At 47.8% G+C, this 14,808-nt stretch overlaps 2 protein-coding genes across 7 annotated transcripts; both read right to left on the reverse strand.

Annotated features, from left to right (window-relative positions):
* Nucleotides 1-465: 465 nt before the first annotated feature.
* LOC136453077 (uncharacterized) lies at nt 466-3,944 on the reverse strand. Of its 2 annotated transcripts, XM_066453657.1 has the most exons (3): nt 3,655-3,944; nt 2,449-2,576; nt 466-1,966 (listed from the first exon to the last, which is right to left on the reverse strand). In XM_066453657.1, exon 3 carries the CDS (start codon nt 1,952-1,954, stop codon nt 752-754), a length of 1,203 nt encoding a protein of 400 aa, XP_066309754.1. In that variant the 5' UTR covers nt 1,955-1,966; nt 2,449-2,576; nt 3,655-3,944; the 3' UTR covers nt 466-751. The 2 variants fall into 2 exon arrangements, with proteins under 2 accessions (XP_066309754.1, XP_066309753.1); XM_066453656.1 differs by lacking the exon at nt 2,449-2,576 and having other exon boundaries at nt 468-1,966; nt 3,655-3,940.
* A 340-nt stretch (nt 3,945-4,284) lies between these two features.
* Nucleotides 4,285-11,451, reverse strand: LOC136450495 (CBL-interacting protein kinase 11-like). Of its 5 annotated transcripts, XM_066450952.1 has the most exons (6): nt 11,089-11,451; nt 8,446-10,314; nt 8,172-8,329; nt 7,334-7,568; nt 7,124-7,251; nt 4,285-6,773 (listed from the first exon to the last, which is right to left on the reverse strand). In XM_066450952.1, the coding sequence occupies exon 2, from the start codon at nt 10,010-10,012 to the stop codon at nt 8,462-8,464; it is 1,551 nt and encodes a 516-aa protein (XP_066307049.1). In that variant the 5' UTR covers nt 10,013-10,314; nt 11,089-11,451; the 3' UTR covers nt 4,285-6,773; nt 7,124-7,251; nt 7,334-7,568; nt 8,172-8,329; nt 8,446-8,461. The 5 variants fall into 5 exon arrangements, with proteins under 5 accessions (XP_066307049.1, XP_066307051.1, XP_066307048.1 ...); XM_066450954.1 differs by having other exon boundaries at nt 8,172-10,300; XM_066450951.1 differs by lacking the exon at nt 8,172-8,329.
* Between the last annotated feature and the right edge of the window lie 3,357 nt (nt 11,452-14,808).

Below are 14,808 nucleotides of genomic sequence, written 5' to 3' on the forward strand. Positions count from 1 at the left end.
GCGTGGGCCTTTTTGTTTGATGGAATTTGTGTGCCAACTTCTCCTAAAACACGTGGTTTTTTTCTCTTTTGTAATTTGTGTGTTTTTAGGCAGCCAACAACCATGTGCTAGCTTCTCCTAAAGCACATGGTTTTTTGTCTGTTGGAATTCGTGTGTTTTTTAGGCAGCCACAACCATGTGCTAGTTTTGGCTAAAACACACGGTTGTACAGTAGATGGACTAAAAAAACCAATGATGAGTTGGTCTGTTTCAGCTTTCATTCATGTCTGTTCAACTCTTTAAATCATCGTTTGGAGAGTCGTTTTCACAAAATCGTTTTCTATATTTTTTCACTCTCCAACAATTTTTCTATATCTTGTGTGTACTCTAAAGAATCATTCTCACTATCTATCTTTGTGCACTCTAGAGAATCATTCTCACTATCTAATCTTGCTCCAGCATGTAAATGAAACAACCAGTTTTCTCAATCATTCTTAAAAGTTGTGGAACAAGTTGGAGCAGCCAGTCATGTGTAGTGTAGTAAATACTTACAAAAGAAACCTTCTATCTGCTTTACACAGGCAGACATTCTTTCTGCAAGAATTTTGTTATGGGAGTTGTTTGTGGCTGTTTGCTGGTAGTAACAACATTGTTCAACTGACATACAAAAACATGACTGGCATACAAACATTTACTGTACGCTAAATCAACGGTACCTCGTAGGCTAAATCAACGGTACCTCGTAGGTTAAACAGAATACAGACAGTTGTTCCTAAGACACGGGGAGGGCATTACTGGCGACCTTTGCGGCGAGCGGGACGGCCACCAGCATCTCCACGATGGGGAGGATGTTGCTCAGGAACACCACGCACGCCGCCGCGTTCTTGTCGCGCCGGGGGCTGCAGAGCGGCCCCGCCACACGTCCCAGGCTGGACACGACGGCGGCGAGCAAGGTGAACACCAGCGCCTTCGTGTACATGTCGTACTCCGGCGTTCCCAGCAGCGCGGCGTAGGCCGCACCCAGCATGCCGAAGCCGAACGTGGCCACGACGGCGGTCGGCAACATCTCCATCTTGTTCTCAGCGGCCTCCCGCTGGCCCTGCTCTGCAGTGTCGTCAGCGAACAGATTCACGGCATAATACATGGCAGCTACTGTGATCTCCGGGAAGAGTGCGAGCACAGTGTCGCCACCGAGAAACTCCTTGGCAATAGTCACCGCGGTGACCGCGAGCAAGGCGATGACGGCGTCCTTCAGGTACTTCACGAGGGACAGCACCTTGTCCCTCGCGGCACTAGTCCTGTACCCAAGAGGCATGCAGGTGGCCACGACCAGGAACACGCTGAGGGCCGACGCCAGGAAGGACACGGAGAGATCGAACCGATGGCCCAGCGCCCGGAAGCTGGAGTTGTTGAGGTAGCCGAACAGGAGCGTGGTCTGCACGGCGAAGGCCGTCGCTGTGGCGAACAGGGCAACCTTGCGGCCGCTCTTGATCCCCGCCTCGAACGCCTCGTCGCGCATGCTGTCCTCCGTCGGCGTCGCGTGGTACGCGAGAATGCCGATGAGGCCCTGTATAGGCAGCAGATTGAGCGACAACAAGATGCTGCCTTCACTTATGAGCAGCAGCAGCAGGGAGTTCGTCGCCACCAGCGCCGCGCCGCTGATGATGCAGAGAAACTGGATGAACCGGATGTGCCCCTTATGCAGCTGCCTGTGTCCTGACAAGAACAATTTCAGGTAGACCAGCAGGAGCGCAGAAAGGTAGGCGATGACCAAGAAGCAACCGCCGGCCACCAGGACGTGCCGGTGCAACAGAGCATCTTTGCGCACCGAGAAAGCTGCGGTGAGGAAGCCGGTCGCAGTGGCAATAGTGCCTTGAGCGAATGATGATGTACGCTTCAGTATCCTATTTGTTGCCTGCTTTGGCTCCTCCTCTGGATCATTCTTGGGAGGAGCATTCAACTCTGGGTCATCCATTGCGCTCTTTACCTTCAAAAAAGAAAAGTCCATAAGGGGTTAACAAACTCTCTCTCTAAAATTAAGCTAATTTCTAATTGTCTATGGAGTGACAATCCTAGTGCTCATAGATATCATTTGGCAAACTGGGAGAGTGTTAGTATGATGAAAGAATATGGTGGGCCTGGGGTCCCAAATCTAAGAGATTTGAATATTTGTCTTTTAGCATCTTGGATCAAGAGATATAATTTAGATGATCAAAAACTTTGGAGGAAGCTTATTGACCACAAATATGATACTAGTAAGGCTAATATCTTTGATAGTCCTACTGTTGGTGTTTCTCAGTTCTTTAGAGGAATGATCTGGGCAGCCAAAATGGGCTGTACTTGGAAAATAGGAAATGGTAGGAAGGTGAAGTTCTGGGAGGATAACTCTGGCTGGGTCCCTCAAGCCTAGCCATTCAATACTGGGAGGTTTACATTCTAGTTAATGAAAAATCTAAGGCAGTAGCTAACCTGTGGGATGGTGTGGATCTTAAATGCACCTTCCGTAGATGTGTTGACAATAGGTTAATGAACCTTTGGTTGGAGATTGTCCAACTAGCTTCTACTATTGTTTTCAGTAATGATGAGGATGCCCTTATCTGGAAATTCACATCCAATGGTATTTATTCCTCTCAGTCTTTGTATAAGATAGTCAATTTTAGAGGAATTTTACCAGTTCATGTGCCTGCTGTCTGGCAATTAAAAATTCCTCCTAGGCTACATTTCTTTCTCTGGTTATTGTCCAAAAACAAGTTACTGACTAGAGATAATCTAAGCTTAAGAAGGAAAGTAGATGATAAGTCATGTTTGTTTTGTATAGAAAGTGAATCTGTGCTACACCTCTTTTTTGAGTGTGCAGTTGCTAGACAAGTTTGGGTCTGGATTTCTGAAGTGACAGATAGAAATGTAGGTAGTTCCATAAAAATTAGCGTACCATAAAAATTTCACCACAATTGGACCATAGAAGCTGCAGCTATGAATTATTCCAATTAATTACAGACAAAATTAGATTTTCCAATTAATCTAAAGCTACAAAAAAAATTTGTACTAAAACATACCGTATTATATATTCACTGTGTAGATCTACTCATGTGGAGTCCAATAAAATTAGATTTTTCATTTTACGATTTTTCTATGATTTACTATGATTTTTCAAAAATTCAACGAAAATAAACAAAAAAAAAAGAAAATTCAAAACATCGGTACTGTAGCAAACCCGCCCTGAAAAACCGCCCGGGGGGTAAATTAGACGTTTTGGAAAGTTCAGGGGGTAAAACAGACGGTTTCATAGTTGAGGGGGTTATGTAGACCACCTTCTATAGTTGAGGGGGTGGAGTAGACTTTTTCCTTTTTTCCTGGATTGAGGTTTAAAAAGCTAACAGATAAACTGACATAGGAATTGCTAAACGTAGGACTAGACAGGACAGCAAGTTCAGTTTGCGTCAGAAAGCAACTATCTTGGGTAACATGGAAATATTTGTCGTGAATAACATGGATTTGGCTACAGATCTGGCTGTGAAATAAATCATCTTTTAACACGGATTTCGCCATAAATCTCACTTGGAGAGGGTCCAAAAAGGGCAGAACAGGAACCTGATTAAACGCGCTTTAAAGGAAGATAGGCATGGAAAAGGTTCAAAAAAAACTGAAGCAAGCAACAAGGATTTGCCTGTGTACCTGTGAAGGATAGGAGTTTGCTGCCATGGAGGGGCGTCCGTCCCCGAGTAGCCTCCCAGCAGTGGTGGTCTTGAGTCTCTTGACAGTATTTGTTTCAAAAAAAAAAGTCTTGAGACAGTAGGAACGAGGGGAGGGGATCAGGGGACGCTAGGCTACAGGCAAGGAAAGACTTCTGTTCCTAGTGCGTCAACGCATGGCTTGCTGGGAAATTTCTTGTCGCACAACACAATAAATTATTGGTTTGTCCAAGAGTAGTATAAATTATCTATCGCTGTTTGTCAAACTGTGCTCTTTGTTCTTTTCTTATCTCTGTATCTCATCCTAGGCCCCGTTTAGATGCGAAATTTTTTTCTTTTGACTACTGTAGCACTTTCGTTTGTATGTGACAAAAATTGTCCAATTATGGACTATTTAGGCTTAAAAGATTCATCTCGCCAATTATGGGCAAACTGTACAATTAGTTATTTTTTTATCTACATTTAATGCTCCATGCATGTGCCGCAAGATTTGATGTGACGAAGAATCTTGAAAAATTTTGGATTTCCGGTGGGATCTAAACAGGGCCCTAGATTGATGCAATAAACTTTTAGCAAACTTTGGGAGCGAATAGACGTGAGATTAGCTGTTAGCAATGGATTATTAGTGAATGGCTCCAAGTGAGACCTCAGTAATATGCCTTAGTATGTAGCTACTCATGTTTAAACGTTTCGGTTTACTCATTGCCAGCCATCATTATCGCAGCATTGATACCATAAAGCAGTTTCCAGTTGGATACTCACTCTGTGCGGACACATTATTCCTCGGTTCGTCGCTTGATTTGTGTTTGAACAGTGATTGGAGCTCAAAGCATATCCATACCATATGGGGCCACACGATAGAGACAAAAACGAGGCCACCCAAGTCCTGACTTTTAGAAAATATCAAAACTCTACGTGCTTGTCGATGTGCCTTTCGGTCTGTGGGGACGATTGGTATGGTGACGATATTTCCATGCTACTTCAGTTGCCAAATACGAGCTTCCAACTTCCAAGAGCCTATTAGCGTCAGTGACTTCGCAGCAACGGTTACCCAAAAAAAAAACTTCACAAAAAAATGTCCTTCGTGGATCAAGTAGCTATCATGGACGTTGGCCCCTGGCTACCACAAGAATCTTCCTCAACCGAAAGAAATCGTGTCGGCTGTTGCTTCCGTACAACGAACTCGTAAGCAAGGGAAAGAATCTCAGCCAAAGGTTTTTCAGCAAGTCAGCCAAAAGTCTTTGCTTGCTCAATTCTGGATCAGAATTCCTGACTAAATTTGTGCCACAGCCTACACCCAGCAGGGGACAGAAAGATTATCTGCCAGGGCGGTTTTGCTAATTGTGCTGTTTGTCTGCATTGATGAATTCGGCAAGAATCAAGATGAATCATCAAGATTGATTCATCAATGCAGTAATCCATTAGCAGTTTAGCATAGCACTGAACCTGACCTGCATACATACAGTTCTGACTCTCGGTCGCCATCCATGGTGTGGTGGGGGTCCCTGGAGAATCCATGGGCAGAGGTAGCAAGTAGAGTTCACTCTCACGAACGCTTCCGCTAGTTCTCTCGAGCTTCCGCAAAATTTTAGGTCCGACTGGATTTTTAATTCCTGTGAAATAGAACAGTCTCCAAACCTTTCCTAAATTTGCCGTTCCTTTGTTCCAAACGGCCTTGTGTGATACCTTTCCAGAGGAATCGGATCCTTTGAAATTCCTATGGACTTCCTCTGAACCAAAACGGGGCCTTAAGAAGAACTGAAATATAACCACGGATCAGCATGAAATTTTTTCTGCCAAATACAGCTCTAGGAAAAAGCAATATTGGGAAGCTTACAAACAAGCCACCTGGACTGACTGCCAAAATGCAGTAATGAAAATTTTACTGCTGGGCGCTGGCACTCTACAGCATGTACTCTACCACATGCAAGAATCGTGCCGGTTCCCACCAAACAGGCAAACAGCCAAAGACTAACGGTTGACGTAGTGGTCGACGAAGACTTTGAGCACCAATGGAATGGCAGCCAGAAGCGCCAGCAGGGGAAAAGCGAGGGCGACACCAGCAATGCCGAACTCGATGGCTCCTCCCACTCCAGGTCAGGCATGTGAAGTGGGATTGCCAGAAGGCTCAAGCTTGACAGAACCGCAAATAACAGGATGAACATAGCGGTCTTGAGGTAGAAGCCATAGTGATCTGTCCCCATGAAAGCCGCATAGAGTCCAGTCATTAGAGTGAACCCCGCGGCGGCTCCGGAAGGTGAAGTCCAGCAGTGAGCTCCCCTCTTGCGGTTGGCATGCCGAGAACAGCTTCACCACGTAGTACAGGACAATTGCGACGGCGTCCGGGAAGAAGGAGAGCACGACAAAGCCGTCCAGGAACTCCACCGAGACGACCAGCGCCATCATCGCAAGGGTGGCCAGCACAGCACTCCAGAGCCTCTCGACGACTCTGACGAGAACCTTCAGCATGTCGTCCGGGAGACGCGCCAGCGGCATGGCACACACCATCATTGCGATCAGGGAGAGCGTCGAGGTGGCATAGCACGCAGCGAGGTCCAGGGGCGGGTCACGCTTGACCTGCTTACTGCCTGGGGTTTTCAGGTAGCCAAAGACGATGCCCCCCTGAAGAGTGAAAGAGACAATGGTGCCAACTGTGGCCATATCAAAGGTGACCTTCATGGCCGTGTCATACCTGCTGCCAAGCTCCGAGCTGGGTTCCTCCCGCATCCATGCTCCAGCGCCCGCGACCACACCGACAAGCAACACCACCGGCCCAAGAAGAACTGACAGCAACATGTTGCTTCGGTTCGCCACGATGAGGAGGATTGTGTCAGCCACAATTAGCATCACACCGGTGACTGCGACGAGGATGGTGAGAACCCAGCACCAGACACGACCCCACCGGCCATACTGGTACACGAAGAACTCAGACATCATTAGGACCACTGCACACTAGAAGGTCATGAATATGAATAAGCCCTCGTCGACGAGGAGGCTGCTGAGGCGAGCTCTGTTGCGGCTTGTGGTCGAGTAAAGGGTCTTCATGTCCTTGTAGCTTGATAGCGCTGCTGTGATGAACACCATGATGGCCGACAGGACCGTCTGGTAAAAAGTTTTTATTCGGTCAGATTCTGATTTCACCAGGTCAGATGCGGGGTTGTCAACGATCTTGGACACAAGGCAAAGTTCCCTAAGGCTGATTGGGGTTGGGGGTGGGGGTGGGGGTGGGGGGGGGGGGTTACCCTGGCACAGCCAAACAATCATGCCCCACGTTGAACTCTGGGTTCAAAGTGCAGAAATGAAAGAAACAAAACTTACTAAGGTTTGCTATATGTTTGAGAATATACAAGCAGCACATGAAAAGTACTAGGAGATAATACTTGCACAATGATGGTGAAAAATTCAACAGCTAAAACAGATCTAGAAATCCACAACAAAAACCTAGAAAGCACCTGCACAGATCACATGGTAGTTTACCCGAAGTGGCTGTTCCATTTCTGCAGCCATGCTCATATGGCCAACAGAGACCGGATGCAGCTCAGCCTCCACACCAGCTAGAAGAGGAAGATGGAAGGCGCTCCTGAACGAGATAGAACAATGTGTAGGGAATTAGAATGACCCGGAGCTATAAACAGAGAATATGGTGCCATTGAATATAGTACCTGGGGGGAGTAGACTTGCAGAGTCTTCTATGACCACATCTAAGCAGAGCTGAAATCATTGCCCGGTCATCCCACATAATACACCAAAACAAGGGTCAGTCAGATTTTTCATTTGGCCAGCACAGCGAATCAGTGTTGGCTATTAACTGCTTCTTTGATGAGGACATGTCTGGATGGCTTTGTATGTCTCCAGGAGGAGAGACGTTCCTCTGCAGGACAGCAAGTGTACTACGATCTGTTTGGAAGAGGTTACTAAATCATTTCAGAGGACGAATATCTCAAGAATTTCCATCTCCCTCAAAAAAAGTCTCAACCATTTTTTGTTATCATAATTTATTCGTGATCCACACGTATTTCTCTATAAAAACAAAAAAATGGCAATTTACAACGAAAATTTATGCCTATATGCATCACATTTGCTTAATTTGCAGATATCAGCAATCCAGAGAAAGCAAAATAAAACAGAACAGATAGATGCATTTGGTACAGGAAGGGTAAACTTTCGGATTGCAAGGTGAAAGGAGAAATATAGTAAATGGCACGAGTTGAGCCTAACTCAACACTAAACTACTGATATTGTACTTGCAAATCCTTTCTTTTTGTCAGGACCTTTTTTTCTTCTTCTTTTTTTGGCATCTGCAGTAAGCAAACCGAGGTGTGATTGTGCGAAGAATTTTCGCCACATTATCTACCTACTAATCAACCACATGGCAATTAGCAAGGCCTCAATCCTATGAAATACAGAGCACTATGAGAGGGAAACAAATCTCCAGCGACAAACTTAGAATAAGATCATAACAGAAAATGCCTAAGCCCACAGCAATAAATCTGCTCATACCAGTGATAGTAGAGGAAACCAATCATGAAGACTTTTCAGTCGTCAAAATTCATACAACTCAATAGTGCTGGTCAAAGAATATTATTCTTTCCAAAATTTTGGTTTAACATCAGATATGTGATGTATTCGATCATTTCAAACTGAAATACATGGCATTTCTGCAGTACATACAAGCATACAGCTTTACAATTCCAGAAGAAATAGAAAAGCCAGAACAAAGAGTAAAAACCAGAATAGAACTATGAACTATGGCTGAGAGGGGCATATGAATTACCAGCTGGCTGTTAGAGCTAGTTATTTTGTTCCTCTGGAGCAATTGGCGTTTGCAACTGTTCCAACTGCTCTTGTTGTGGCAGCTGCTCTGCTTGCTCTGGGGCAGTTGGTGATTTCAACTGGTCAAGCGGTAGTGATGGCAATGGGGCTTCTAACAAGTCTTGCCCCTCTTGCTGAGGCACCGATGGTCGCAACTCATCCTGTGGCTGCGGTGGTGACAATAGAGACTGTGGTGGTTGCGAGTGCTGGTGTTGATCATCTTGCCAAACCCAAACAATATCCTTCAGTGCTGGCCTTATCTCCTCTTTCACTAGCTTTTGATACTCCATCGTGTCCCCGTTGGTCTTCTTCAACTCAACTAAGAGCAAAGAAGGGGCAACCTCAAAAATCTCTGCATCAAGCTCAAGCACACCCTTCTTTCCTTCCTTTGGAGCTGCCAACTTCAAGATCCCATTTTCTTTCTTCTTGACCTTTAGCTTTAAGCGTTTGGAGAGCTCCTTCAGCTTTGTAAATACTGTTGTTACAGGTTGCCTGGTAGTAAATCTCTCTTCCCTGCGACCATACTTATCCTCAAAAAACCCAGAGAGATTAAAACCTGTTGAAAGAGAGATGATGTCAAATGCATTCAAGTTTGGGAGGCTTAATGGCCCTTGATTTCCTTCGGACGTACTGCACTCTGTTGAGCCAGAAGTTGGACCTTCACCTGTACAAGTATTCTCACTTGTTTGGGCCTCATTTTTCTTTGCATGTACTTCAACCGGTTTTCTGTACCAAGCACTCCTCTTTATCCTCACGATGGAAATTCTAGTGCTTGGATCTGGATCGAGGATTTTATATAGCAGATCCTTCAGCTCAGTTGAGAAAATACGAGGGCATCTAAACTCGGCTCTGGAAATTTTCCTGTACATCTCTATCAAATTTGTGTCATGGAAAGGAAGGTAACCAGCCACAAGCACAAAAAGAATTACTCCACAAGACCATATATCTGCCTTTGCACCATCATAACCTTTTCTGCTCAGCACTTCAGGAGCAACATAAGCTGGAGTTCCACATGTGGTATGCAGGAGACCATCTTGCCTCTTGGACTCAGCTAGAGCACTCAGACCAAAATCTGAGACTTTAAGGTTTTCGTTCTCATCAAGTAGAAGGTTTTCCGGCTTCAAGTCACGGTGATAGACACCTCGACTGTGGCAATAATCAACAGCACTGATCAATTGGTGGAAATATTTCCTCGCAGCATCCTCACTGAGCTTTCCCCCCTTAGCAATTTTGTTGAAAAGCTCACCACCTTTAGCATACTCCAAAACAAAATAAATCTTGCTCTTGCTAGCCATAACCTCAAAAAGCTGAAGAACATTTGGATGCTTCACTAACCTCATTATTGAAATCTCCCTCTTTATCTGCTCCATGAGCCCAACCTTCATAACCTTGTCCTTGTTAATCATCTTTATGGCAACAGCTTGGCTAGTAGTAAGATTACGAGCATAAAAGACCTTTGCAAAGGTTCCTTGTCCCAGCTGTTTACCGATTTCATAACGTCCCATTAAAATTGTCCTCCTACCATCCATCGTATCAAACTATGCAATGACAGTATAATGAACAAGCACCACACCACTTATGAAAGAATGTAACAGATTTCAACTGTCGTCTCCAAGGTGATGGCCAACAAATATAAAGGCCTCAATCTACTGTGCTTTAAATCATTGAAGAGAAGAATAGTATCAGCATGAAGCCCATGCTCGTGAGAAGCCAACAATATCTGCTTGAACAGAGGCTGAATCTTGTTTGCACAAAAGATTTTCCCATTGTTTTGCAGGCACATTTTCCAGCATTCCCAAGTCTTCTTCCTCTACAGTCTACAGGTTTAAAACTGTCAATAGGAACAATTTGATTAGGATATATATAGACATAGATGTAGTAACAATTATGATTTCTGGTCAGATGTTAAACAGGTACTTTACTGACTAGGGAACATCAGATGAACTTCATTGCATTGTGGCTCTACCACCAAAATTGCATTACATGGGCTAAAAGTCTTGAAGACCACATATGATCTAATCATTTAAACAAGTGTTACATGTTTCATACACATACCATCAGCCACAATAGCCATGGTCACATAGTGGTCTTCATGATAAAATGCTCTAGTTTCAGTTTTTTTATGAAACAATATCAGTAATCCTCCCCAATTCTATGCCGTAGCAACACAAAGCTGACTTCTAGCAAATCAAGAAAATACAAAAACTCCATCAAGACAAATCTTAAGTTCACAAAAACAGCTTCCAGAAACTAGGCAGGGTCGGACTCAGACATAGTGGGAGGGCATCTGGGTTTAGTCGAGCCCCCGAATTTTTGAAACTTAAAATGCACTAGGACCTTGATGAAAAGGCCTATGTCTTCAACTGAGGTCGATGACGCGCGATCTAAAGAGGAAGGATAACCCAATCCAATCGGGCAAACCCTTGGATAAATGGATTAGATTGCTACTCCACTCCGCCAGGCGGCAACAACAGGATCAGGTGACGGAAAGGAAGTATGATTTGGACCCGGTTGGTCGTTGCTCACAGCATGTATCAAAAATAAGATCGCGTACAGCTAAACTCATTACTAACGATTCCATCCAAGCAGGTTAGGGTTGGCTTACCAGCAAAGCAGAGGAACTCAAATGTCGAATCCGGATGGATCTCGACTCCATCCCTATGCAAACCCACCAGCAGCACCGCCGCCTGGCTCGCCTGCTCCGGAGCAGGGCGGACCTCGATCTCGCGAGGAAGGCGAGACGGATGCCTCCGATTTCGTTCCGAGTCAGTCGAGCTCCCAGGCAGCAACGGCAGACGATTTGGTCCCGAGGCAGTTGAGCTCCCTGGCAGCAACAGTAGCTGCTAACTTGTTATTAGTGGTTGGTTTCCTGTGCGGCTGTGCCGTCTAGAGGATGCTAACCCCTCGGGATCTTCTGATTCCGGCCGCACAGGACGCGTTTGTTTTGGCGACGCGCTCCGCGCTTCCGCGACGGCGACGCAAGTGGGCGGCCGTGGTCAATGCCTACCGTCGTGGTGACAGTTGACGGGTTGAGGGAGGGAGCGGACGTTTATGCCCCTGAGGCCCTGACGCGAGGGACCTACCGTCTACGGGTCGGTGTGTCGTAGACAGGCGAGTATCGATTGCTCTGCTCGTGGGGACAGCATGCACAAGCCTGCTCGTGGTAACTATTTTTCGAGATAAAGGATAAAATATCCGGCTTCATCTATCCAGGATAGAATTAGACTAATTATTACAGACTCTAAACCTGGACATAAAGTTCGGCTGAAGTAAAACTTACAATCACACACATAACTAACGGAACAGGTAAAAAGTTTTTGATTAAACAAAATCAACATACCTTTGTGAGTAAATTTTGTGATTTGCGCGTCTGATCTGGATGGCCGTACTCGGAGGACATAAGGGTTTATACTGGTTTGGACGGAATGTCCCTACGTCGAGGCTACTCGTGTTACCGGCACTTGTTTGTAGTAGATGTTACAAACGGGCGAGAGAGAAAGAAGGTCCCAAGTCTTTGATGGAAGGATCGAATGGAGTTGAGTCTGCTTGAGCTCAGTTCTCCTGGGCGTTGTTGCCTGGTTGCGTGCAGACGTGTAGGCGCCTGAGTGTCTTGGCGTGTTTTTTCGTTGCCCTTCGCGGGGCGTCATGCTTCCCCTTTTATAGTTGAAGGGGAAGGCGCAGGTTACACGAGAGAAAGAGAGAGAAAAGCGAGGAGGAAGAAGACCTCCGGGGGTCACGGCGCCTTTCATCTCCTTTATGCGGGTCCCGTCGGTCCTCTTGATGATGACGGGGACGGCTCCACGTCGCGGCTCTGTTCATCACTGGCGCTATACGTGGACATCGTCAGCCGGTCATGGCGCTCCATTCCGTCCCGGCAGGCGGCATGGCTAGCAGACATCCCCGTCGGAAGTCGTATGGGGATTAGGTAGCACAGCGCCATCACGCCCGACGCTGTTGGCTATGTGAGTCCTCAGGTATGGCCCGTCGTGGCCGCGGGTCACGTCAAGACACGCCTACTCCCTTTCTGGTGTCAGAAGTTTGACCCTAGGCTCGTACCCTTAGACCCGTAGTGGTTGGGGCGGTACAGACCCCGTCGGGCGAGGCGGAATCCCCCCTCGAAGGGCCTGGCGAGGCGAAGTCCGCGTCCGAGGGATCGGACGAGACGGAGCCCACACCCTCGAGGTTGGACGACGTTGGGCCCGCACCCTCAGGGTCGGGCGAGTTGGAGCCCATACCTTCGGGGTTGGGCGAGGCGGAGCCCACGTCCTAGTGGTCGAGCTAGACGGATCCCGCGCCCTCGGGGTCAGACATGACGGGGCTCTTGATCACCAAAACAAAATGGCTCCTACTATTTATACCTTTACCTTGAGCCTTTTATTTTTCTCTTTCTTCTTTTCTAAGTTCAAGCATTTGATCATCACCATGCCATCACCATCGTCATGATCTTCGACATTGCTTCATCACTTGGAGTAGTGCTACCTATCTCATAATCATTTTGATAAACTAGGTTAGCACTAAGGGTTTCATCAATTAACCAAAACCAAACTAGAGCTTTCACCAGGGCACGTGTAGGTGTCCTGGAAGTTTCCCACAAAGGTCTCCTTCAAGTCCGCCCAACTTTGAATCCGGTTGGACGGAATGTGCTCCAGCCATGTTCACGCCGAATCGACCAGAAACAAGGGAATGTTACGGATAATGAAGTAATCACTATCTGCGGCGCCGGCTTGATAAGCAAGCTGGTAATCCTCCAGCCACAGGCTGGGTTCGTTTCCTCAGAGTACTTTGGGACGTTGGTCGGTGGTTGATACAACTGTGGGAAAGCCGTGTTGAGATGTGTCGATCGAAAGCCTAGGCCCCGGCAGGTCGGGGCTCAGGCTCCGGTCTTCGCCGCTATCGTAGCCTCCTCTCTCTTGTCCCCCTGTCCACACCTATGGGCGTCCAGGGTGTTACATGCGTCATGGTTGAGGCCAAGATGCTCATGCACTAGGACCATGGCAAGCCCCCTGCCGTCGCATGGCGCCTGGTGGACGAATACGTCTTGGCCATGACGTCTCGAAGACGCGCGCTGACTGGCATCGAGCTCACATCGCCGAGACAACGAGCTTTCTGCTTGTTGCACCACTGTGCGCTTGAGCAATGTGCGGTTCTCGCGATGGGCCCGATAGTCTTTGGGTGTCGCAGGCTTTGGGAGCCCTCGGAGCAGGGCCACCACGGCAGCTATGTTTTGGCTTGCCCAGGCAAAGTGCGGGAGGACTCCATCATCCTTGATGATCCTCTAGTTTACGTCGTGGGCGATGGCGTGCGCACGGCCACTGTCTCCGCGGCGTTCGATCTCACGCTCGAGCTCTGCACGCTCCATCTCCAGCTAGAGTCACGCATCCTCAATCTCCTTGTGTCGTGCCCTCAGCGGCTCTACTCGCAGGTGAGACGGGGCCCTTGCATCTTCCTCGACATCGTTGTCAGGGTCGTTCGTAGGAGCCCTCCCTCATGGATGCTTTCGACATGCCCCTCAGGGGTGTCAGCCATGAAGCATTCTCATGAGTGGTGATGGCTTCTCCTACTAGAGTCAGACTCAGAGATCATCTCTGAATCTCCCACGGAAGGTCATGGAAAGATTCCGCGACATAGTCCATCATACCCACGAATTCGTCGTCCGTGGGGGACGGGTGCATGCGCTGCGCCGCGAGATGACCAATGGTCCTCATGGTGTTGCGCATACCAAACAGGAATGCTGTCGGGGTGTCTCGGGTGAGGTATTCTAGGGAGAGCGGTTCCCTTCCGGCAAGCTACGTCATGACGTTGGCAAACGAGAAGGTGAGGTAGCGTAGGTCCTCCCAGGACAATCCATTCCGCCCTAGTAGGCGGCATGGCTAGCAGATATCCCCGTCGGAAGTCGTATGGGGATTAAGTAGCACAGCGTCGACACGTCTGACACTGTTGACTACGTGTGTCCTTAGGTATGGCCTGTCGTGGCCGCGGGTCACGTCAAGATGCACCTACTCTCTTTCTAGCGTAAGAAGTTAGACCATGGGCTCATACCCTTAGCCCCATAGTGGTTGGGGGCAGTATGGACCCCGTCGGGCGAGGCAGAATCCCCCTCGAAGGGTCTAGCAAGGCAAAGTCCGCGTCCGAGGGATCGAGCGAGACAAAGCGCGCACCCTTGAGGTCAAGCGACGTTGGGCCAGCACCCTCAGGGTCGGGCGAGTCAGAGCCCGTACCTTCGGGGTCGGGCGAGGCGGAGCCCACACTCGAGGGGTCGAGCGAGGCGGAGCTTGTGCTCTCGGGATCGGGCGAGGCGGTTCCCGCGCCCTCGGGGTCGGACGTG

Source organism: Miscanthus floridulus, chromosome 5 (genome assembly GCF_019320115.1).
Source record: "Miscanthus floridulus cultivar M001 chromosome 5, ASM1932011v1, whole genome shotgun sequence".
NCBI classification, from domain to species: Eukaryota; Viridiplantae; Streptophyta; class Magnoliopsida; order Poales; family Poaceae; genus Miscanthus; species Miscanthus floridulus.